Source organism: Schistocerca cancellata, chromosome 5 (genome assembly GCF_023864275.1).
Source record: "Schistocerca cancellata isolate TAMUIC-IGC-003103 chromosome 5, iqSchCanc2.1, whole genome shotgun sequence".
NCBI classification, from domain to species: Eukaryota; Metazoa; Arthropoda; class Insecta; order Orthoptera; family Acrididae; genus Schistocerca; species Schistocerca cancellata.
The window spans coordinates 679,337,209-679,363,202 of NC_064630.1; the positions used below are offsets into that span (position 1 = coordinate 679,337,209).

At 44.6% G+C, this 25,994-nt stretch overlaps 1 protein-coding gene across 1 annotated transcript in view; it reads right to left on the reverse strand.

The window, feature by feature from the left end:
* The window catches only part of LOC126188761 (uncharacterized), a 603,220-nt gene extending 578,539 nt beyond the window's left edge, over window positions 1–24,681 (reverse strand). Inside the window, exon 1 of the mRNA XM_049930371.1 lies at window positions 24,070–24,681. Within this exon, the coding sequence (XP_049786328.1) occupies window positions 24,070–24,151 (82 nt within the window). The 5' untranslated portion in view covers window positions 24,152–24,681. The remainder of the gene's footprint in view (window positions 1–24,069) is intronic.
* Window positions 24,682–25,994: the final 1,313 nt, after the last annotated feature.

A 25,994-nucleotide genomic window follows, 5' to 3' on the forward strand; every position in this document is an offset into this window, starting at 1 on the left:
GTGCTCAGAGCCATTTGAACCACATTAAAGTTCTCATCGTAGAGTCATCATCGACTGTTGGTGTGCTTCAGTTTGCCTACTGAAGTCCGAGGTACACAGGTTTGCTTTTCAGCTGGGTGCTGCTGGATCGTCAGTGGGAACTTGGCACGCGGAGGTCGGTGCCTTTAAAGAGACGCGGACAGCGGAACCGTTTCTCTTGAGGGGGATGCCTTAATTAGCGGCCACTGCGGGCAGAATCGATGGCTGACACGCCAGCTGCCCTGCGCTCTGGCACAGAATCCATTACGGTCAAAGATCGGGAAAAGCAATGTGTTCATCGTCAAACCTTTTGTATAAGAAACTTTAGAGAACAACCGACTAAGGTTTTGCACAATTTGTCACAATTACATCCACGGGATCTATCTCAAAAAGTAAATCTACCTGTTTTTCTAATACTAGCTTTTTGCCCGCTGCTTCGCTTGCATATGTGTATTTCATACATATGTGGCATGCTGGTATATGTCACCCACATTTATCACTTTCGACACATATTTCTATACGTATTTCGTAGTGTCTGTAGGATTTTTGCCTTACAGCTAAATTTGAATCATTGGTTTCAAAAAATGGTTCAAATAGCTCTGAGCACTATGGGACTTAACATCTGAGGTCATCAGTCCCCTAGAACTTAGAACTACTTAAACCTAACTAACCTTAAGACATCACACACATCCATGCCCATAGCAGGATTCGAACCTGCGACCGGAGCGGTCGCGCGGTTCCAGACTGTAGCGCCTAGAACCACTTGGCCACACTGAATCATAAAGGAACGTGTCATTCTGCCAGGAGAGTGTAGAAAATATAGTGGATAATGGTTCAACCTTTTAGGTGAGGAACTGGAATGAGAATATAAAGAACACATTATTAATATCAGGTCATTTCTGTACAAGCACCCACACTGGTCGTTTTCTTTGTAGCAATTAATATGCGCTCCAAAACTGATAGATACTGCTTCAATAAGTGTGACAGAGATATGCTACTAATACGTCACTGCCTTTGGACGCCCCCCTCCCCCCTACTATGGTTGAAACTAGCTACCACATGAATTAAGAATCCCAATATTTTTACATGTCACGACTTCTCAAACGTACAATAAGCCTCATTCTCACAGGTCTTATTCCTCCTGCATTACTCTTGTACAAGTCATTACACGAACAACATAAATAACGTTTCATGTATATCTCACATATGGTATAAACGGCTCCTAACATTCCTGAGCTATGCTTCTTTTCACTCCCACACCCATCCATTATGCAGGTACGGGGTTCTTGTCCCCACAGTCCAATCAGCCAGTAAATGATATGTACATCACGTTTGGTGGAAATCATTCTAATAGTTTAAGAGATGATCTGGAACGTAAGCCTACATACAGGGTGTTTCAAAAATGACCGGTATATTTGAAACGGCAATAAAAACTAAACGAGCAGCGATAGAAATACACCGTTTGTTGCAATATGCTTGGGACAACAGTACATTTTCAGGCGGACAAGCTTTCGAAATTACAGTAGTTACAATTTTCAACAACAGATGGCGCTGCAAGTGATGTGAAAGATATAGAAGACAACGCAGTCTGTGGGTGCGCCATTCTGTACGTCGTCTTTCTGCTATAAGCGTGTGCTGTTCACAACGTGCAAGTGTGCTGTAGACAACATGGTTTATTCCTTAGAACAGAGGATTTTTCTGGTGTTGGAATTCCACCGCCTAGAACACAGTGTTGTTGCAACAAGACGAAGTTTTCAACGGAGGTTTAATGTAACCAAAGGACCGAAAAGCGATACAATAAAGGATCTGTTTGAAAAATTTCAACGGACTGGGAACGTGACGGATGAACGTGCTGGAAAGGTAGGGCGACCGTGTACGGCAACCACAGAGGGCAACGCGCAGCTAGTGCAGCAGGTGATCCAACAGCGGCCTCAGGTTTTCGTTCGCCGTGTTGCAGCTGCGGTCCAAATGACGACAACGTCCACGTATCGTCTCATGCGCCAGAGTTTACACCTCTATCCACACAAAATTCAAACGCAGCAACCCCTCAGCGCCGCTACCATTGCTGCACGAGAGACATTCGCTAACGATATAGTGCACAGGATTGATGACGGCGATATGCATGTGGGCAGCATTTGGTTTACTGACGAAGCTTATTTTTACCTGGACGGCTTCGTCAATAAACAGAACTGGCGCATATGGGGAACCGAAAAGCCCCATGTTGCAGTCCCATCGTCCCTGCATCCTCAAAAAGTACTGGTCTGGGCCGCCATTTCTTCCAAAGGAACCATTGACCCATTTTTCAGATCCGAAACGATTACTGCATCACTCTATCTGGACATTCTTCGTGAATTTGTGGCGGTACAAACTGCCTTAGACGACACTACGAACACCTCGTGGTTTATGCAAGATGGTGCCCGGCCACATCGCACGGCCGACGTCTTTAATTTCCTGAATGAATATTTCGATGATAGTGTGATTGCTTTGGGCTATCCGAAACATACAGGAGGCGGCGTGGATTGGCCTTCCTATTCGCCAGACATGGACCCCTGTGACTTCTTTCTGTGGGGACACTTGAAAGACCAGGTGTACCGCCAGAATCCAGAAACAATTGAACAGCTGAAGCAGTACATCTCATCTGCATGTGAAGCCATTCCGCCAGACACGTTGTCAAAGGTTTCGGGTAATTTCATTCAGAGACTACGCCATATTATTGCTACGCATGGTGGATATGTGGAAAATATCGTACTATAGAGTTTCCCAGACCGCAGCGCCATCTGTTGTTGAAAATTGTAACCACTGTAATTTCGAAAGTTTGTCTGCCTGAAAATGTACTGTTGTCCCAAGCATATTGCAACAAACGGTGTATTTCTATCGCTGCTCGTTTAGTTTTTATTGCCGTTTCAAATATACCGGTCATTTTTGAAACACCCTGTACATTGATTTGTGTATTATAAATGTATTTCGATGTACAATAAGTACACAGCAACTCCGGAGTTTTCTCTCTGTAGTCTTCTCAAATCTGTAGCGCTGCAAAACTACAACTGATGAAGTTGGAGAAATGCAACAGCGAATAGTACGTTCCTGAGAAGATTTGAGAAATGATACAGTATAGGGGTGATTGCCAGAACAGTTCCGAGTGCAGAGTAAAGTATAACATGCAATATGTTAAAACAGTATTATCTGTATTGTTAAGCAAGACCGTGACTGAAATTTTAGCACTATCAGATGGAGACTTAACCGGAAAGTTTACGTTTCAAGTATGTATTGAAATCAGTGGCCCTTCGTTTGCAGACTGAAAAGACTTTTCCTTTCATAGTGTACCATCACCCGTGTCATTAATCGCTAACAATTGTAATTCATCCTGTACAACAGTAGAGAACGACCTTATGATGATATTTAGTATCTTCTATCATTAATTTGGAGCAGTTCTTATTACCATTTCTTCATGGCTATAGGTTAAGGAGAGCTTCTCGTAATTTTCGTAAATTGTCATTGCCGTCTGCCTATTTCTCTTTGTCACTAATGAATAAATTAGAAAATTCTGTGCTGGTACAAGTACTGCTCATTCTGCCAACAATAATAACTATCAAAAAGGGCTCTCGTACTGCAGACGTAACGAATAGGGGAAGTAATTTGAGTGCTTCTGTGCCACACCCTTATGTATCTTTCTCCAGGGGAGAACTAAAAAGGGAACACTAATTTTGTAATGCTTAAAGTGTTTCAGGATAATGGAAGCAGCCCGATGGCCTTCTGAAAACAATGTTGAATAAATAACCATCATAAGAAAATTAAACGCGACTCAGAATGTTTAGTGTCATCTTCTACTAACGTCTCAAATTACCGGCAGCATGTATCCAAATTACCTTGAAGTTGCGCTTCTCTATGCTCTTATTTTCCTTGAAAATTTGTTTCACGTACTACCGTACAGAAAGTCAGTTGTTGTTCGACAGTTGTCCAAGGACATGTCAATAATGGTGTTTCCAAATATTCACGTACATCTTTTAGTGATCAGAGTTTGCAAATGTTTGTCATGATTAAAGCCCATTAGCATATATAACTATATTTCGCTCTCCATTTTCCACATTACATCAAAAACATAAAAAGTATCAAGAAAAATAGAACAAAAGCAAATTAAGAATTGCTGACAGAAAATAAAACTGAGACAACTAAACTAACAAATGTTCAAGGATTGGGCAAATATATTGCGAGTGGAATATGCGACAGATGGTAATAATTGAGTTTTTAGAAAACCGCGCGACCGCTACGGTCGCAGGTTCGACTGCAGCCTCGGGCATGGATGTGCGTGATGTCCTTAGGTTAGTTAGGTTTAAGTAGTTCTAAGTTCTAGGGAACTGATGACTTCCTCTGTTAAGTCCCACAGTGCTCAGAGCCATTTGAAGCCGTAGACGTCACACATTGTCAAGCTCTTCGTGGTTTTGTTGTCATTCAGCATTTTCCGTAGATGCTCACGACAGCAGGATGTGAACAGCCGACCGTCTCTGAGGAGCTCGTTCCTAGGTTACGACTCAGAAGTCGCTTTCTGAGAGGAATCCCCAACTGTGCCCACTATCATCGCTACAATGATTTCACATTCATATCAGCAGCAGTGTCTCGGCAGGAACGTTATGTATGCAGGGATATAACAGAAACGAGCATTCGAAGCAAACAACTGTAAAAATGAGTCTAAAATGCATACCTTAAGAGCTGCGAACACTTGTTCTTCTTCGTTACTGTTAAACACATCACATCTACTGGACAAGTGCTCACAGCTGCTAAGGTATCCATTTTAGAGCCCATGTTCATTAGACATTTTGGTTGAAATAATAGTTCCGGTCACATCCCTGAATATTGACCATTCGTCTTGGGACACCCTCAGTACTTTACTTAGGTGACGTCCATAAAGTGAGCTGAAAATGGGGGGAGCGAGGGAATTCGTGGAAATCCCACCAAATCTCCTCTAATTAGGGAGGTGGAATAGAATTTTTACCTCAACTATTTAATTCAGAGCTTAAACATTACTGAAACTAATAACAATTAGTTTTGTATAATTAATTCCGAGCGTACACTATATTAAAGTGCACACTAATCTCTGTGACCTCTCTAAGCTTAACTGTCACTGTCAGTCCCTGCGTCACTTATGATATTCTGCAATGCACATGAAGTCGATGTTAGTGTTCAGTATGGATTAGTGTCAAATCTGATACTTTAAGAGTATGTTATGCAGCATGAAACCAAATCGAAACACACATACAACCAATAAATTTATCGCCCTCGGAACTAATCTAAAATCAAGTGATTGGAAAGCTACGTAGTCATACAATTCAAAGCAAGATACAACGATGTAGTCTTTCATCTACGTAGTACATCTAATGTGTATATACTGGGGTGAAAAAAGTCATGGGAGACCTCCTGATATCATGTCTGACCGCATTTTCCCTGCGCAGTGCAAGAAATCGGCGTGGCATGGACTCCACAAGTCGATGGAAGTCCTCCGCATATATCCGGAGCCATGCTGCCTCTACGGCCGTGTATAAGTGCGAATGTGTTGCTGGTGCATAATTTCGTGCGTGAACTGACTTCTCAATACCCTAGAAATGCCCGGTGGGATTTGTGTCGCTGGAATTATTCAGCAAGTTCTTCTAACCGACAGCGAACAATTGTGGTCCGGTGACATGGCGCATTGTTATCAATAAAAATTCTATCGTTGTTTGGGAAGAGATTTGTGTCGCTGGAACTTTTCAGAATATTCTTCAAACCGACAGCGAACAGTTGTGGCCCGGTGATATGGCGCATTGTTATCAATAAAAATTCTATCGTTGTTTTGGAAGAGATTTGTGTCGCTGGAACTTTTCAGAATATTCATCAAACCGACAGCGAACAGTTATGGTCCGGGGACATGGCGCATTGTTATCAATAAAAATTCTATCGTTGTTTGGTAAGAGGAAGTGCACGAATGGCAGCAAATGGCCTCCAAGACGAACATAACTATTTACAGTCCATGATCGGTTAAGTTGGACCATAGGACTCAGTTCGTTCTATGTAAACACTACCTACGCCATTATGGAGGAACCACCAGCTTGCACAGTACCTTGTTGACAATGTGGGTCCATGGTTTCGTGGTGTCTACACCACACTGGAATTCTACGATCAGGTCTTACCAACTGAAAACGGGTCTGATCTGTCCAGGCCATAGTTTTCCAGTCTTCTAGGTCCAACTGATATGGTCACAAGCATAGGGGAAGCGCTGTAGGTGATGACGTGCTGTTAGCAAAGACACCCGCGTGGGTCGTCTGCTGCCATAGACTATTAACGCCGAAACTCGTCGCACTGTCCTAACGGAGACATTCGTCGTACATCTTACATCTATTTCTGAGGTTATTTCATCCAGTGTGGTTGTCATTTAGTACAACTCTAGGCAAACGCAGCTGCTTCCGGTCGTTAAGTGAAGACCGTCGACCGCTGCGCCGTCCATGGCGAGAGGTAGTGCCTGAAATACGATATTCTCGGCACACTCTTGACATTGCGATTCTCGGAATATTGAATTATCTAACGATTTCCGAAATGGAATGTCCCATGTGTCCAGCTCCAGCTATCACCCGCGTGGCCATAATAGTGTGGAATGGTTTTCCACGTTAGTCTTGTATCCCAACTACCGAGCGATGTGGCGCGGTGGTTAGCACACTGGACTCGCATTCGGGAGGACGACGGTTCAATCCCGTCTCCGGCCATCCTGATTTAGGTTTTCCGTGATTTCCCTAAATAGCTTCAGGCAAATGCCGGGATGGTTCCTTTGAAAGGGCACGGCCGATTTCCTTCCCCATCCTTCCCTCACCCGAGCTTGCGCTCCGTCTCTAATGACCTCGTTGTCGACGGGACGTTAAACACCAATCTCCTCCTCCTCCTCCTCCTCTGTATCCCAACTACATTAAAGTGCACACCAATTTCTGTGACCTCTCTGAGCTTAACTGTCACTGTCAGTCCCTGAGTCAGCAGTTGGCACGGGCACGGGCGAAATACGCTGACGAAAGAAAAATTGTGACTTGGAAGAGTAATTAATACAGAGTAATGTAATTTCGCCAGTACACCGCCGTTTTATACATTGTATACGTGATAGTACCGCCATCTGTATATGTGCATACCGCTGTCCTTGACTTTTGTCACCTCAGTGTAATGTATTAATAAAATGTCATTTGTTTTAGGAATCCGTCAGAGAAGTTAGTACTATTTTAGTGGAGCCTCTTCGTCCGTCTCTCTATCCGTCCATCCGAATACTGCTCTGGGGTGCCATATTTAAAACAGAGTTTTAATCAAGAGGTAAAAACACTGTTCAATGCACTTTAATTTTTTTTATCCATCTGCAAAACAGAGAATATTCATTTCTCCGTATTCTACCCCACCAGAGGATAAGGGTGGAAGGGCGTCCGACCCACATCTTACCACGTCTCAGAGGCGAATGGGGGTCCAAATTTTTAAGGAAAACCCCTCACGTAATTAGTGGACGCAACGTTATCTACCCGCAACACCAACAAGCCGCATTTGGACAGCGCAAATCCGCAGCGACACGGGACTTGCTTTACGCGACGCGCCGCCTGCCGCGAACCGGTCTGAAGCACGTCAGCCGTCAGCTGCAGCGGAGGCGTAGGTGTGCCCCGCCCCGCCACAGGTTTTTGAGCAGCTCCGCCCTGCGCTACGCAGCGCCGCCTGTCGAAAGCCCTCGCGGTGCACCGGTTTAGCGGCTGGCTCTAGTGCGGCGTGCGGTGGCGTGGTGGGACGCCCGGTGAGAGCACTCGTGTTTCGCGCTTTGATCTGCCGCGGCACCGGCCGGGCTGCAAAACACGGGCGCACCCTCAAACCCCACCCCCTCACCTGTCACGGCGCGCCGTTTGCTGAAGCCCAGGAGCGCAGTGCTGAGTGGGGCAGGCTGCAACTGCTGGCGTGTCGACAAAGTTTCCAAAAGAACAGAGGTCGCAACCTGGTTCCCCTAAGTCACCATTACTGTGTTTCTTTGTTGAATGTGCGTGTGCGTGCGTGTGTGTGTGTGTGTGTGTGTGTGTGTGTGTGTGTGTGTGTATGTGTGTGCGTGAGAGAGAGAGAGAGATCGTCGAAGACAATGGGGGTAAAACTTCTCGGAAGCAGAACTGAGTCAGAGGTTAACGTGTTCCAGAGATTTCTGCTTGTTACCTGGAAACTCTCCTTGCGTTCCTCTTCATTTCGCTCATTGACCATTATCCTCGTGAATTCTCTGGTCACCCCATGAATTCCACCTCGTTTACATGACGTTTACAGTGTGTGGTTACACACTAATGGCACTGGCGAAATACGCGGACGGAAGAAAAATTGTTGCCGGCCTAAGTGGCCGTGCGGTTCTAGGCGCTACAGTCTGGAGCCGAGCGACCGCTACGGTCGCAGGTTCGATTCCTGCCTCGGGCATGGATGTGTGTGATGTCCTTAGGTTAGTCAGGTTTAATTAGTTCTGAGTTCTAGGCGACTGATGACCTCAGAAGTTAAGTAGCATAGTGATCAGAGCCAAAGAAAAATTGCGGCTCGAAAAAGTAATTAATATAGAGTAATGAAATTTTGCCAACGGCCTTGCCGCAGTGGTAATACCGGTTTCCGCCAGATCACCGAAGTTAAGCGCTGTCGGAGTGGGCTAGCACTTGGATGGGTCTCCCGAGCGCTGTTGGCAAGCGGGGTGCACTCAGCCCTTGTGAGGCAAAGTGAGGATATACTTGACTGAGAAGCAGCGGCTCCGGTCTCGTAAACTGACATACGGCTGGGAGAGCGGTGTGCTGACCACATGACCCTCCATATCCGCATCCAGTGACGCCTGTGGTCTGAGGATGACACGGCGGCCGGTCGGTACCATTGGGCCTACCAAGGCCTGTTCGGACTGACTTTCGTTTTAATCAAATTTCAGGATTACATTTCTCTAACCAACATATTTAACAGATTAACATTGACAATGGTATCTTTGTCGCCTTAAAGGCTATCTTGACTAACACCAACTCACCACGTCCAGTCTCAAAGGTATCTAACACTCACGTTCGGCACGGCATGTATTTAAAGCAAACCATATTTGCGTCCTCGTACTGGCACTAATCGCGCCACTGTTACGCAGCTGAAGCGGAATTGGAGTAGACGTCATCTTTCAGCTGTAGAAACACACCTACCAACTTTCCATTCCCTCGCACAAGCCGTTCTTGGCGTTGTGATTTTTTTTGCCGTCAGTGTAGATTTTCAAGTTACATAAATATAAATTTCAGCGAGTGGACTGGTACAAGATGTGCAATGCGTTTATAAAATGCGGGAATGCTTACGCAACGGAAACATTTGAGAGGCCAAGTAGTAGTAGTTGTACCACCTTTACCCTTATTTGTACACTGTTCGCGTTGGGACGCAGTGATGATAAAGAAAGGATGGTTAGAGTTTACCCACGACGTCGTGAAAAGTGGAGCGAAAGTTTCAGTCGGCGGGAGTATGAAATGAAATCGGTCGTGGTATTACAGAGGTACCATTTTCTGGGTTGTTAGGCCGCGTCCTATTCTTCAATCAAATGAGGTTTCGTACCCTATGCTGAGACCTTCTTCAGGATCGTGTTGTTCCCAATGTAGGTTGAGCACTGAACAGTGGACACCACAACATCCTGGAGTATGTCCCAGCAGAGGCGTCGAAACCTCGTTTGTTTGAAAAAATATGACGCGGCCTAACAACGCAGAGGATATAACCTCTGTGACAACGCCACGAAAGGATGTAGACTTACATAGGTAACACCACATTGTCTTCACCCTTTTTAAACCGAGCACCTCGGTCTTGGTCTTCCATTCACATTTTTCTCCTTTAGTTCTAGTACATATTGTATATTCTTTGTCTTTCCCTTTGATTTATTCCACCCCCACCCCACCCCCCACCACCCACCGAACCATGGACCTTGCCGTTGGTGGGGAGGCTTGCGTGCCTCAGCGATACAGATGGCCGTACTGTAGGTGCCGCCACAACGGAGGGATATCTATTGAGAGGCCAGACAAACGTGTGGTTCCTGAAGAGGGGCAGCAGACTTTTCAGTAGTTGCAGGGGCAACAGTCTGGATGATTGACTTAACTGGCCTTGTAACAATAACCAAAACGGCCTTGCTGTGCTGGTACTGCGAACGGCTGAAAGCAAGGGGAAACTACGGCCGTAATTTTTCCCGAGGGCATGCAGCTTTACTGTATGATTAAATGATGATGGCGTCTTCTTGGGTAAAACATTCCGGAGGTAAAATAGTCCCCCATTCGGATCTCCGGGCGGGGACTACTCAAGAGGATGTCATTATGAGGAGAAAGAAAACTGGCGTTCTAGGAATCGGAGCGTGGAATCTCAGATCCCTTAATCAGGCAGGTAGGTTAAAAAATTTAAAAAGGGAAATGGATAGGTTAAAGTTAGATATAGTGGGAATTAGTGATGTTCGGTGGCAGGAGGAACAAGACTTTTGGTCAGGCGAAAACAGGGTTATAAATACAAAATCAAATAGGGGTAATGCAGGAGTAGGTTTAATAATGAATAAAAAAATAGGAGTGCGGGTAGACTACTACAATCAGCATAGTGAACTCATTATTGTGGCCAAGATAGACACGAAGCCCACTTCTACTACAGTAGTACAAGTTTATATGCCAACTAGCTCTGCAGATGAGGAAGAAATTGAAGAAACGTATGATGAAGTAAAAGAAATTATTCAGAGATTGAAGGCAGACGAAAATTTAATAGTCATGGGTGACTGGAATTCTGCAGTAGGAAAAGGGAGAGATGGAAACGTAGTAGGTGAATATGGATTGGGGGGAAGAAACGAAAGAGGAAGCCGCCTGTTAGAATTTTGCCAGGCCACAACTTAATCACAGCTAACACTTGGTTCAAGAAACATAAAAGAAGGTTGTATACATGGAAGAAGCCTGGAGATACCGACAGGTTTCAGATATATTATATAATGGGAAGACAGAGATTTAGGAACCAGGTTTTAAATTGTAAGTCATTTCCAGGGGCAGGTGTGGTCTCTGACCATGATCTATTGGCTATGAACTGTAGATTAAAACTGAAGAAACTGCAAAAAGGTAGGAGTTTAAGAAGATGGGACCTGGATAATCTGATTAACCCAGAGGTTGTACAGAGTTTCACGGAGAGCATAAGGGAACAATTGACAGGAATGGAGGAAAGAAATACAGCAGAAGAAGAATGGGTAGCTTTGAGGGATGAAGTTGTGAAGGCAGCAGAGGATCAAGTACGCAAAAAGACCAGGACTAGTAGAAATCCTTGGGTAACAGAAGAACTATTGAATTTAATTGATTAAAGGAGAAAATATAAAAACGCAGTAAACGAAGCAGGCAAAAAGGAATAAAAACGACTCAAAAATGAGATCGACAGGAAGTGCAAAATGGCTAAGCAGGGATGGCTAGAGGACAAGGATGTAGAGGCTTATCTCACTAGGGGTAAGAAAGATACTGCACACAGGAAAATTAAAGAGACCTTTGGAGAAAAGAGAACCACATGTATGAATCTCAAGAGCTCAGATGGAAACTCAGTTCTAAGCAAGGAAGGTGAAGCAGAAAGATGGAAGGAGTATATAGAGGGCTATACAGGGGCGATGTACTTGAGAACAGTATTATGGAAATGGAAGAGGATGTAGATGAAGATGAAATGGGAGATATGATACTGCGTGAAGAGTTTAGCAGAGCACTGAAAGATCTAAGTCGAAACAAGGCCCTAAGAGTAGACAACATTCCATTAGAACTACTGACAGCCTTGGGAGAGCCAGTCCTGACAAAACTCTACCAGCTGGCGAGTAAGATGTATGAGACAGGCGAAATACCCTCAGATGTCAAGAAGAATGTAATAATTGCAATCCCAAAGAAAGCAGGTGTTGACAGATGTGAAAATTACCGAACTATCAGTTTAATAAGTCACGCCTGCAAAATACTAACGCGAATTCTTTACAGACGAATGGATAAACTGGTAGAAGCCGACCTCGGGGAAGATCAGTTTGGACTCCGTAGGAATATTGGAACACATGAGGCAATACTGACCCTACGAATTATGTTAGAAGCTAGATTAAGGAAAGACTAACCTACGTTTCTAGCGTTTGTAGACTTAGAGAAAGCTTTTGACAATGTTTGATGGAATTGTCTTTTTCAAAATCTGAAGGTGGCAGGGGTAAAATACAGGGAGCTAAAGGCTATTTACAATTTGTACAGAAACCAGATGGCAGTTATAAGAGTCGAGGGACATGAAAGGGAGGCAGTAGTTGGGAAGGGAGTGAGACAGGTTTGTAGCCTCTCCCCAATGTTATTCAATCTGTATATTGAGCAAGCAGTGAAGGAAACAAAAGAAAAATTTGGAGTAGGTATTAAAATCCATGGAAAAGAAATAAAAACTTTCAGGTTCGCCGATGACATTGTAATTCTGTCAGAGACAGCAAAGTACTTGGAAGAGCAGTTGAACGGAATCGAAAGTGTCTTGAAAGGAGGATATAAGATGAACATCAACAAAAGCAAAACGAGGATAATGGAATGTAGTCGGGTGGTGCTCAGGGACTTAGATTATGAAATGAGACACTTAAAGTAGCAAATGAGTTTTGCCATTTGGGGAGCAAGATAATTGATGATGGTCGAAGTAGAGAGAATATAAAATGTAGACTGGCAATGGCAAGGAAAGCGTTTCTAAAGAAGAGAAATTTGTTAACATCGAGTACAGGTTTAAGTGTCAGGAAGTCGTTTGTGAAAGTATTTGTATGGAGTGTAGCCATGTATGGAAGTGAAACATGGACGATAAATAGTTTGGACAAGAAGAGAATAGAAGTTGTAGAAATGTGGTGCTACAGAAGAATGCTGAAGATTACATGGGTAGATCACATAACTAATGAGGAGGTACTGAATAGGATTGGAGAGAAGATGAGGTTGTGGCACAACTTGACGAGAAGAAGGGATCGATCGATAGGACATGTTCTGAGGCATCAAGGGATCACCAATTTAGTATTGGAGTGCAACGTGGAGGGTAAAAATCGTAGAGGGAGACCAAGAGATGGATACACTAAGCAGATTAAGAGGGATGTAGGTTGCAGTAGGTACTGGGAGGTGAAGAAGCTTGCACAGGATAGAGTAGCATGGAGAGCTGCATCAAACCAGTCTCAGGACTGAAGACCTCAACAACAACAATGAGTTATTCCCATTATTGGCACATTTTCGAATATCTTGCACTAATTTGTTTTGCTTACTTGAGCCAGTTCGACTAAACATATGAACGTGTCTCGTTTTTCCTGATGTCTTACCTCACTTATCATGGCCAACGTCCGAACTCCCTGTCTCAGTCTTATACCTTTCCGAAAACCTAAATGGTCTTTGAGTAAGAGGCCCTCAGGTAAATCCTTTATGGCCTGAATTTTTGTTCTTTGACGTTGCTAATTGTCAGTTTTTTATGTCACTGTGGCAGATTGTTATAGAAAGAAAACTGGAGAAATATATATTTTTGGTCTATTATCTCATATTTTTCAAATGGAGTTTCAGAGTACTGTCAGTTCATAGTGTTCATAATGGTCCAGTCCTCGACGAACATTACTTAATGTAAACTGGTTTTGACAAATAAAAAAAAGCTTCTATTGACACATAAAAGCACCTTCTTTTGGAAACACTTTCAACGAGTTCTTGATTCTATGTTGTATATAGCGTAACTTACACATTTTCCACGACTATCAATAAAATCTGGCCATGAGATCGAAGATTATTGGTTCAGATTTCATTTGAAGATAAAAACACCAACTTTCTTCGTTTTTCTCGTAATTGTGAGGTATTTCTTGTTATCACTACCATCGTCAAAATGAATTTCTTCAGCTTCTGGAGAATAAGTGGCAAATATTCGGTTGATGGTGACATATGGCTTGATGTCAATTTTTATTTGTTTGGCCTGTAAATTGATCAGTTTGAATTAGTCAAATCGTGTTTTGTTTCCGAGTCACTATATTCCTAAATTGTGTATTGTGTGTAATATACCGGGAACCTAGAAACGAACGGAGAGGCTTTGTCCCACCGTAGACCTCAATGGTTCACAACCCCACAACAGGCCTCAGCAGTCCACCCACCCAATCGTCGCCCCACACCGAACCCATGGTTATTGTTTGGTTCGACCCCCAGTGCCCCCACCATTACCGCCCCGGGAACGTCTCATACGAGACCAGTGCCACCCCAAATGTTTGCATGGTAGAGTAATTATGATGTACGCGTAAGTGGAGGCTGTGTTTGCGGAGCAATCATCGACATAGTGGAACGGAGGCGGAATAAGCGGAATCAGCCCGCATTCGCCGAGGTAGATGGAAAACCGCCTTAAAATCTATCCACAGGCTGCCTCGACACTAAAACGCCAGGCGGATCAGTGCCGGGGAACGACACTCCTTCACGCTCGGGAAACAGTAGTATTCCCTCTGCTGAGGACATCGTGTGTGGAAAGCGCAAGTTTAATTTCGTATATTATTGTTTTCGGAGTCCGTGCTGATTTCCATGGTGGAGGTTATAGCTCCGCACTGAAGCGCAAAAGGTAAGGGGCTGTATCTCTCACTTATATTTGTGAATGACTTTTTCTTTTCATGGCTTTCATGAACGACAATTTTGGGGCTGCAGTCACTGATCACCACAATACGTGGAAAGATGATTGTTAAGGCCCAGACCTCTACACAGTTTCCCACGCTTCAAGGAAATGTGACACTTTAGGTCCCTGATAAGCAGTCACTTAGTTCGCACACTCATTAAGTGCTTTTCCGAATGCTGCCAGGAAATTTCGTATCGGCGCACACTCCGACGCAGAGTGAAAATCTCATTGTCAAGAGCTTTTCTAGGTGAACAAGTTGACAATGGATCACTTCCTCTCTTTTACCACCTTCCTAATCATCGTTACTATAAAGGTTGGACAAAAATTGGCTGTAAGCCGGGAATATTTTGCCTCCAAACATATAATATTATACTAGTCCGCTTGCAGATTTTATTCATATGAGACCGCGATTTACGATCATACACTCCTGGAAATTGAAATAAGAACACCGTGAATTCATTGTCCCAGGAAGGGGAAACTTTATTGACACATTCCTGGGGTCAGATACATCACATGATCACACTGACAGAACCACAGGCACATAGACACAGGCAACAGAGCATGCACAATGTCGGCACTAGTACAGTGTATATCCACCTTTCGCAGCAATGCAGGCTGCTATTCTCCCATGGAGACGATCGTAGAGATGCTGGATGTAGTCCTGTGGAACTGCTTGCCATGCCATTTCCACCTGGCGCCTCAGTTGGACCAGCGTTCGTGCTGGACGTGCAGACCGCGTGAGACGATGCTTCATCCAGTCCCAAACATGCTCAATGGGGGACAGATCCGGAGATCTTGCTGGCCAGGGTAGTTGACTTACACCTTCTAGAGCACATTGGGTGGCACGGGATACTTGCGGACGTGCATTGTCCTGTTGGAACAGCAAGTTCCCTTGCCGGTCTAGGAATGGTAGAACGATGGGTTCGATGACGGTTTGGATGTACCGTGCACTATTCAGTGTCCCCTCGACGATCACCAGTGGTGTACGGCCAGTGTAGGAGATCGCTCCCCACACCATGATGCCGGGTGTTGGCCCTGTGTGCCTCGGTCATATGCAGTCCTGATTGTGGCGCTCACCTGCACGGCGCCAAACACGCATACGACCATCATTGACACCAAGGCAGAAGCGACTCTCATCGCTGAAGACGACACATTCGTCCCTCCATTCACGCCTGCCGCGACACCACTGGAGGCGGGCTGCACGATGTTGGGGCGTGAGCGGAAGACGGCCTAACGGTGTGCGGGACCGTAGCCCAGCTTCATGGAGACGGTTGCGAATGGTCCTCGCCGATACCCCAGGAGCAACAGTGTCCCTAATTTGCTGGGAAGTGGCGGTGCTGTCCCCTACGGCACTGCGTAGGATCCTACGGTCTTGGCGTGCATCCGTGCATCGCTGCGGTCCGGTCCCAGGTCGACGGGCACGTGCACCTTCCGCCGACCACTGGCGACAACATCGATGTACTGTGGAGACCTCACGCCCCACGTGTTGAGCAATTCGGCGGTACGTCCACCCGGCCTCCCGCATGCCCACTATACGCCCTCGCTCAAAGTCCGTCAACTGCACATACGGTTCACGTCCACGCTGTCGCGGCATGCGACCAGTGTTAAAGACTGCGATGGAGCTCCGTATGCCACGGCAAACTGGCTGACACCGACGGCGGCGGTGCACAAATGCTGCGCAGCTAGCGCCATTCGACGGCCAACACCGCGGTTCCTGGTGTGTCCGCTGTGCCGTGCGTGTGATCATTGCTTGTACAGCCCTCTCGCAGTGTCCGGAGCAAGTATGGTGGGTCTGACACACCGGTGTCAATGTGTTCTTTTTTCCATTTCCAGGAGTGTATCTTCGGTCGTTGCTGGGTAGCACCAGCCACAAACAATTTTTCTATAGTGTTGCATACCTGGGAATTAAGCTGAGCTGTCCGCTGACAGCAGGGGGGATGACCGTTACGCGTATGTGAGGAGGTGGGGATTGCCAGAAGGGAAATTAGAAAAGATGCCGTAGACTATAGCACTTGGGCATTTACAACGGAAACACCAAAAACACATAGCATGTCCGATACGCTGTAGGAGACCCGCTGGTATTCTAAACATGTGCCAGTCACTGTGGAATGGATAAATAAAAGGTCTGTACGATTTTTAAGGAAATCGTATACGATACTTCCTGCAAAATAATGGCAAGTTCAGGTAACGATGATGGAGGTGGATGGCAAATAAGAACCCTTCTCTCCAAACTAGACTAGCATGGCTAAATGATATTGAAGTATGGTGACTGCACTGGGCAGAGGAGTTGCGATAATGTATCCTTGTGCTCACGTAACGATTCCTGGATGATGTTGGCTGTGTGAACAGGCGCCCTATCATCTTGAAAAACAGCATCACCATTAAGAATCTACCATTTTGACATGAGATGGACCTGATCAGCCAAAATTGTCATTGTCCTTGGAGATAATGCGAACTAACAGCGTAACCATGGGACCAATGGAACACCACGATACGGCTACCCAATCACCGCCGAACCCTCGCCATGTTTCACTCTAGCATGTGAACTGCGCCAGAAGTTGGAAATACTGTGAAACAACACTCATCCGACCAAGTTTTTATCCAATTCCCAACTGTCCATGTTTTATGGCTCTGGCACCACGTTTTCCCGTTACGCGCTTCTTTATCACAGATGAGTGGTCTGGACTTCCAGGTCGCCCTGGAGATCTCTGCTTTCGGAATTATCTCCGTGTTGTTTTGTTGCTGACAGGACACGGGAGTGCGACATTTAGTTGTGCACTGACTTTTACACCTGTCGTCTTCGTATTTCTCGTCACAATCGTTTTCGATTACCGGCTATCACGATCACTTAACACATTCTTTCGTCCGCATTGTGACTCAGCAGTTGATGTTTCTCCGCTTTCCCTGCAATCGGAACAGACCTTCGATGCGGTCCCTCTTAACCTAAATTATCCTAAGGACAAGCACACACACATGCCCGAGGGAGGTCTCGAACCTCCAACGGGACTAGCCGCACAGTCCATGACTGCAGCGCCCCAGAACGCTCGGCTAAGCTGAGTGTTCTATGACCATAAACAACAATGGATGTTCTGCAAGATACCCCAATGCTGTCCACAAGGTTGGTAAGAATTTCTTGTGATACGGCGTTCCATCAGCTCGCTTGGCAACTGCTGATGTTCGTTAGTGCATGTGGATGTCCTGAAATACATCTACCTGGGGAATCCCGCAAGTGCCCGATGGGACTTAAGTCGGGGGAACGGGCAGGCCAATAAATTCGCTGAATATCCTTTCGTTCCTAGAGCTTCTCTACTTGCGCTCTTCGATATTGTCACGGTCATTCATAAAAATGACTGGGCAGAACTCACGAAAAATTTGATCTAAGGCACTACAATACGCCCATTCAGAAATATAAAACGATGATTCTCCATCAGACTGTACCCTTAAAAGATGTACATGAGGGAGGAGTTGATAAGCACAGGCCCGCATCTCGTGGTCGTGCGGTAGCGTTCTCGCTTCCCACGCGCGGGTTCCCGGGTTCGATTCCCGGCGGGGTCAGGGATTTTCTCTGCCTCGTGATGGCTGGGTGTTGTGTGCTGTCCTTAGGTTAGTTAGGTTTAAGTAGTTCTAAGTTCTAGGGGACTGATGACCATAGATGTTAAGTCCCATAGTGCTCAGAGCCATTTGAACCATTTTTGATAAGCACAACAACACTGTCCGGTGAGTGTGCAGTTTCAAATATTTGGATTTCAGGTACATCAACCCTATATTATGTTTCCATGTACAGCAACACCTGTAACCTCCCCACTATTTTTTTTCTGTCTGAAATTTAGCCTAACTTTACCTCCCTTTCTATAAAAGTCTACGTATTACCAAAACTTGATCCTTAGACGCCAGGAAGGCATCTGGCCCAGACGGTATCCTCATAAGATTTTATGTTGACTATGCTATAAATATAGCACCATTCTTATCCATTATCTATCAGAGACCATTGGAACAGTGGAAAATTCTACGGGACTGCAAGAAGGCCCAGGTCATAGCAATCTATTAAATGGGTAGAAAATCGGATGCACATAATTACCGGCCAATTTCACTGACATAGATTTGTTGTAGAATCATGGAACATATTTTGTCTTCAGACATAATTACCTTTCTCGACTCTGAGAAGCTTATCTGCAGAAACCAGCACGATTTTAGGAAACAGTTAGCCCTCTTTTTGCATGATATACAACAGGTTCTAGATACCGGCTCCCAGGTTGATTCCATATTTCTCGACTTTCGAAGGGCGTTCGACACAGTTCCGCACTGTCGCTTGTTACAAAAAGTGCGCGCTTGCGGTCTATCCGATGACATATGCGGGTGGATAGAAAGTTTTCTAAGAGACAGGAAGCAGTATGTCGTCCTGAACGGGGTGACTTCAACAGAAACAAGCGTAACGTCAGGTATGCCCCAGGGCAGTGTACTAGGTCCTCTGCTTTTTACGATTTACATAAACAATCTGGTTGACGGTATTGACAGTGGCCTTAGACTGTTTACCGATGATGCTGTAGTCTACAGGAAAGTAGTACCACACGAAAGTTGAGGATTTGCAGAAAATAAATGCGTGGTCTAATAACTGGCATTTATCTCTCAATATTAGTAAGTGTAACCTAATGCGTATAACAAGGCGAAAATCCCCATTAATGTACGAATGGCAAATACATGCCCAGTCTTTGGAAGCTGTAACGTCCGTCAAGTGTCTGGGTGTGACTATTCGAAATGATCTCAAATGGAATGATCAGATTACACAAGTAACGAGTAAGGCGAACTCTAATTCCGGTTTATTGGTAGAATCCTGAAGCAATGCAGTCCTTCAACAAAGGAAATAGCTTACAATACGTTAGTTCGTCCAGTGTTGGAGTTTTGCTAGTCTGACTCAAGAGACGGAGAAGGTCCAAAGAAGAGTGGCAAGATTCGTGACTGGTACATTTAACCATCGCGAGAGCGTTACAAATCTCATAGAAAGTTTGAAGTGGGACACTGTTGCAGATAGACGACGCGCTAAACGGAAGGGGCTGCTCACAAAATTCCGAAATCCGATCTTCACAGAGCATGTAGAGCATATATTAATACCTCCAACTTTCAAATCACGCAATGATCACCATTCAAAATGGAAATAACAGCTCGTACTGAGGCGTCCAGACAGTCGTTTTTCCGTCACGCGATCCGCGAGTGGAACAGAGTGGGGAAAGTTTGACTTTGGCGCGATTTGTGCCCTCCGCCACACACCGCTTGGTGACAAACGGAGTATGTATGTAGATGTAGAACTATGTACTCACAAACTGTTATCCAACTTAGACCTGTATGCTAAACAGAACCTAATTTCTTGAATGTAACTGGTCTGAATTTAATTTGTCTTCATATTAACTTGGCAACTTAAGTAAAACAATTATCTGACCGTAACAAAAATTTTCGCTTACCTCGCGTCTTGACGACATTGTTGAAGATTTCTCGACAGTACAAAAGCAAACAGTAAGCACGAAGCGGCTAAGCTAGATCTCTGCTTCTAAACAAAAACTATAGCGTACCACATCTGGTAACGCGTAATGGTAAACAGGGTGAGGGGAGAATAACTATTAATATTTTTAATGATGTTCCTAGAGCACGCTTTTAGAATGAACTATGTATTTAAACAGACAGAGTAAGACCTCTTGTGAACTTCACACAAGACACTGGAGTAAACAATACTATGCTTAACAAAGTGAACAATGTTTTAAAGAAGGTACAATGTTAACAGAAGATTTCTTTAAAAATCAAACAGATTAGTCAGTTAATATGACTCAGGGAAGTGGGGTGGTCTTCCTCTCAGCTGTGAGCTAGTGAACCAAGTCAAATAGCTTGTGGTCTTTCTCTCATTTCTGAGACAGTGATCCAAGTTAACAATCTTCCGATGATCATTTCTAAAGCTTAGGTGTGCAGCGCTGCTTTCTTACGTAAAGCCTCTTCTCTTCAAAAAATAATATTATTCAACATTTATATTCCTTTCACTTTCCAATATATACATCATATACATTCTTGGTGTCCTCTACAATAATTTTTCTTCATTTAACAGATACAAACAGAAGTCAACACAGCACTACACAATACATCCATCACCTACCACACTTCAACTAAGGATGTATCAGACTGCGCAGAGGATAAGACTGTGCCACGACAAGACCAAAGATAGCTTAACAATAATGTAATTTGCTCTCTCTCTCTCACGTGTACGTCGATAGCATACGAAACTCAAAATGACATGACCACCTTACACACCTCGACCAGCAATGCTGGACACATCCTTATATGACGAGGTGGAAAAACGTAATCTACCCAGGGACGTTTTCCAACACGATCTTTAGGGTGTGGGGAGGTATGATGTTGCTTGAGCATGCTGACATCCAAATCTTTGAACATAGTACACTACTAGTCAACGTTAGTGTGACACCGTACTCCTACGTCTGTGCGTCTTTTCAGACCTGCGTTCGGCAGTGACTTTAGTTTTAGGGTGACAGTAAGCGAACACGTCGAAGAGCGCAGGTGAAGCAGCTCTCGGAAAGGGAGGAAATTCCGCGAATGGACTGGTCTACCCGTTACGCCGACTTAAAAGGCATTGGGTGCGTGTAAGATGCGTTGAGGAGTCGTATCAGCAGTTCTCAACCGCTCTGGTGAAGGAATGGAAAGCCTTTCCACAAAAACTCCTTACATACCTTTTAGTCAGCACGGGAGCACACAGCAATGTATGCAGTGCTGTCCGCGATTATAGCTCGCAGTATTCAGAACCATGTCCCACCTTTTGCAAATTTCTGGGAACCAACATGAATCTTGGTGGCCCCAGTGTAACTACTGTCTTCGAATAATAGTGATATTTGAGGTGGTCTCATGGCGTATTTCTTTTAGTTATTATACTATACTGTACTATGTATGGATCAGGTTTCATCGAACTATGTTACTTGGTAGTGGCATGGCATGAGAAAGTTACTGTCGTCCTTAACTTTTGCTTACCACTCTACTAATTGGCTACTGTATTGGCCAGACGACTGTGAACTCGTCCGCAGTAGATCTGTTGCTGTGCTGTTGCGTGTCAGTGTAAAACACCCCATAGCGAGGACACTTGCTGGCAGCCTATCGATTATCATTAGATCCATGCCTGTAATTAACGTCCTCTTGTCATGGATTGATTACCGGCCCACGCGTTTTATGTTCTCGCTCCAAAAGACTTTAGACATAAGTCTGAATCTTGGTGCAGAATAATGACAAGCAGTCTGAAGAGGAATTGTCATTTTCCTGTTCCGGGGAGGGAGGGGGGCATATACTAATGTCGTCATCTTCCATACCTCAAAGCATCTCTCTTTTTGAGTAGCATCCAGTCACTGACCGTGACAATAAGGTCGGATTCCAAAACAGAAACTTCTTCACAGGAAGTAATTGGTGATAAAGGAGTAAACCGTTGAAAATGCCTTACCTACAAGTAATATGGAAGCTTTCAAGGACAATGAGATCAAAACCCTTTAGGAATTGTAATTGTGTGAAGTATTACTATTCAATTTATTATAGTCATAGTTCTGTCTCTTTAAGGTATTCACGTCGTAGATGTTTATCTATTTGTCCATAATTCTGTACTGCTTCCATGAATTTCCGTTAGATAGTCACATATAAAAACGTAACAACAAATTACATAATACAGTGTTAACTAGACTGGTATTCCTGAAATATCATTAAACATTACTATATTTATTATTACTGTTACTATTATAATTATGTATTGCTGATGTACTGCGTATATTGTATTGTTAACTTACTAGGGATGCCTGGTCAGAATCAAGAAGCGACTAGAATGTCCTAATGGCTCTGAGCACTGTGGGACTTAACATCTGTGGTCATCAGTCCCCTAGAACTTAGAACTACTTAAACCTAACTAACCTAAGGACATCACACACATCCATGCCCGAGGCAGGATTCGAACCTGCGACCGTAGCAGAGAATGTCGTAATGTTGCTAGATGAAAGAAATATATAAATATAAACTAAAACAAATAAATAATTTCGTAACAGCATGTAGAATTTAATGTGCAGGAACATGTAGTGACTGGGATTAACGAAAGTGTCTCGTGAAGTATCGATACGTACGAAAATGTGTGTCAGAGAACAGCTATAGTTTTCACACCTTCCTCCATTACTTCTCATTGGAAGAAAGGACTTCCTGGTGGTCTGAATGTACAGTAGAATACCAGTTGACAACGTCTTTGGAGCACGTATTCCAGAAGAAATAATGGAAATATTGTATTACTGTCGGCCTTCTGCAATACGAAATTTATCACGTCGAATTGGTACAAAATGTCAAGCTTTGGATTAATATCCTCCATTCTCTACACTAGGAGAGGAACTGAAAGTGTCTGCTGTGACGAGAGTCCACAGATATAAATGATGTAGGCGTTTCCATGCGGCCAGAGATTATGCCTTTCCAGCGAAGTTACATCACGTCTACACCATTGCTCCCCTGGCACACTCTGCAGCATTTATTTTAGCGGTATAAGACCAAAGATGTTGCGGAAGAGGTACCATTGTTGGCGCTTGTGTAACCTTTGGTCTGACGCACCATTATAACTTATGCCTGTGGATATCCCTCATTTCAGTGACATTTGTTCCCCTCCTCTTCGAAGACAATGAACTACAAGTCAAAAGCTTCCAATTTTGCCTGGATCTGATGACAGGTTTGTCGAGAATATCTGAAATACTAAAATATTTGACTAACCATATCATTCGAGAAAGGCCTCGAAGTCAGGCCAGATATTAGGTAAGTCGCAGCAAGCAGCATTCTCCTTGGAATTGGAGGCACTTTTATATTAAAGGCCAATAAATGTAGTTTACATTGTATCCTTCAGAAACCACGAAATAACGGTTCCACATTTATGAGAGGTACGGTAGAGAAAAGATGCCGAAAATATCTCCATAACTGAATGACTGTTTGCCCTGCCCATGTCACCATAATTGAGCTTTTGAAAACAGGAACTGGAGAGTACATCTTCAAATAATCGTAAAAATTTCTGAACAGCCACTTCTCGTTGTATCGAGAAATTTTGGATCATGGTGTCATTTTTTAATGATATTTCTTTCCGAGCTCACCAAAAATTTTAAGTTCGGACGCCATGCGTTTACAGCATAAACTGACATGTAGGATAGGCTTGGGTGCTAAGATGGACAGTTGTGAGAATAACGTAAACGTGCTTGAGGTTGGGCGACACTTTCGATTCTTATATAATCAACAACTCGATCAATTTCACTGACACTAGATGAGGACACATTGATGTATACACAGAGTAGAAGTCAACAAATATATCCCTTGTCAGTATCGAATATCATTAGCATCTTGATATTTCTCTGTAAGTTGTCTTTTCACACATTATAGGAAGTAACCTCCGCTACTCACCTTGAGCTGAGACAGATACCGGTGAAATCACGCCCAGCAGAAACGCTGCAGCGAGTTGGAAGGCCGCTCCAGTGGTCTTCATCTTTGGTGTTTGGGATCCAGTGTCAGTTCACTTGGTCTGCGTAATATTGGCACACTATATTATGAGAACACTATTTGATGACGTCACACGGGTTAGAATCACACTGCATCACGTCCAAAATATACACCAGTACACTTATCTCCTTTGGGTGCTTTATTAGCACCAACTGTATTTTTTGCTTTTTTCTAAGAACTACAAAAACACGGAAAGGGGATTTAGTTGCAGGCCCAATAGCCTTTAAGGAATCTTTTGTGTCTGGATGCTATTTGCTACTCTTCATCACCGCGTCGAATAAATTTCCTCTCTTTTCTATTGCACGAGTGAGCATTAGGTAGCTACATGCAATTCAGACAGCACTATAGCAATTACTTTTTCGTTCGTTGAGATACCTGAAGATTATTGTGTGTAAAAATCTAGCAGATATAAGTGTTTGTTTTTATTTGTTACCCCATCTTAAAGCAATGAGTGACTACGGCATTGCTGTCGCAAATTATTATTTATTTCCCCGCAAATATTGTGCATCCGCCACATTTGACCTTGCACGTGTCGAAGGTTTTGGAGAATGTATGTTCCACAACAGTAGGTCCACAACTTTTTTTTTAATGGCAGACGAGAACCGGTGCCGCAAAGAGTGGCTCGCGCCGCGCCACCTGGCGCGATTCCAGGCCGGGCCGCCGCCTCGCCACTCGCCACTGGCGCCAGTGCGCCGCCGCCAGCACGTTCCGCCGCAGGCGCTGTAGCCGCGCGTGTTCCGCGGACGCCACTGCCGCCGGCCGCCGAGATGCGGGAACGGCCCGCCTTCCGCACGCGCATGCGCCGCGCTGCTCCGCCACTCGTCGCTCTCAGGAGACGGCCGGCTTCCGCACTCCTCGCACACCGGGTGCCAAACGCCGGCTGCTCCGCCCGCGCGGTGACGTGAAGACTCGGAACAATTCGCGGCGTCGAAAGAGCGGGCTCGAGTGGCGGTGGCGAAGAGCTCTCCAGGGTCAAAATGCACGAAGTACGACTGCTGATCGCGGAACACGCAACACACGACTCGCGCTGAAATGAGTATGGTATTGTTGGCTGGGAGGCCCCATGCGGGGAAGTTCGGTCGCCGTATTGCAAGTCTTTCTTTTTTTGGTTGACGCCAATTCGGTTGCTTGCGAGTCAATGAAGATGAAGAACACACAACACCCAGTCATCACGAGGCAGAGAAAATACCTGATCCCGCAGGGAATCGAACCCGGGACCGAAGTATACCGATAACATAAAAATGTAAGCCGAGTCTGGATAAGAAAACAACAGGTACTCCGCCTCGATGCGAGGTGTGGCACACAACGTTGAGGTTGTGAGGGAGGGCTCAATTGTATGAGATATGCAGAAGAACTTTTTTTTAGTGTAAGGTTGTCGGATGCTCTGCAGCACAGGGAAGAACATATTGCTTATGGTGTAGCTTGGGACCCTAACGACTAACCACCGGCCTTCGCACAGGTCTACACGCACTCGCACACGAGAGCGTGATTCTTGCGTACCAACAGTACAAAAATATAACAAAATTTTATACACTGCCCAGACGTCAGAGAAAATCACTTAGGTACCATTATAATCACAAGTTGGTATTGTTCAACTGTTTGCCTATTTAGTGAAGGTGGCAGACATTTATGATAGAATACTTAGAGTCTTTCATTGTGCCTCTACGTTATTTTCCATTTATTTTCCGTTTTTCGAGTTTTATTTGCCCAGTATTTCTATGGAACATACCACAAAGTACCTTCCTCAAGGGCAAGGTTATTTTATTGGCAAGTGGAGTAGCATGTAGTTCATCACTGTAGGAGTATGTGATAACAAATGCAGGAATCCA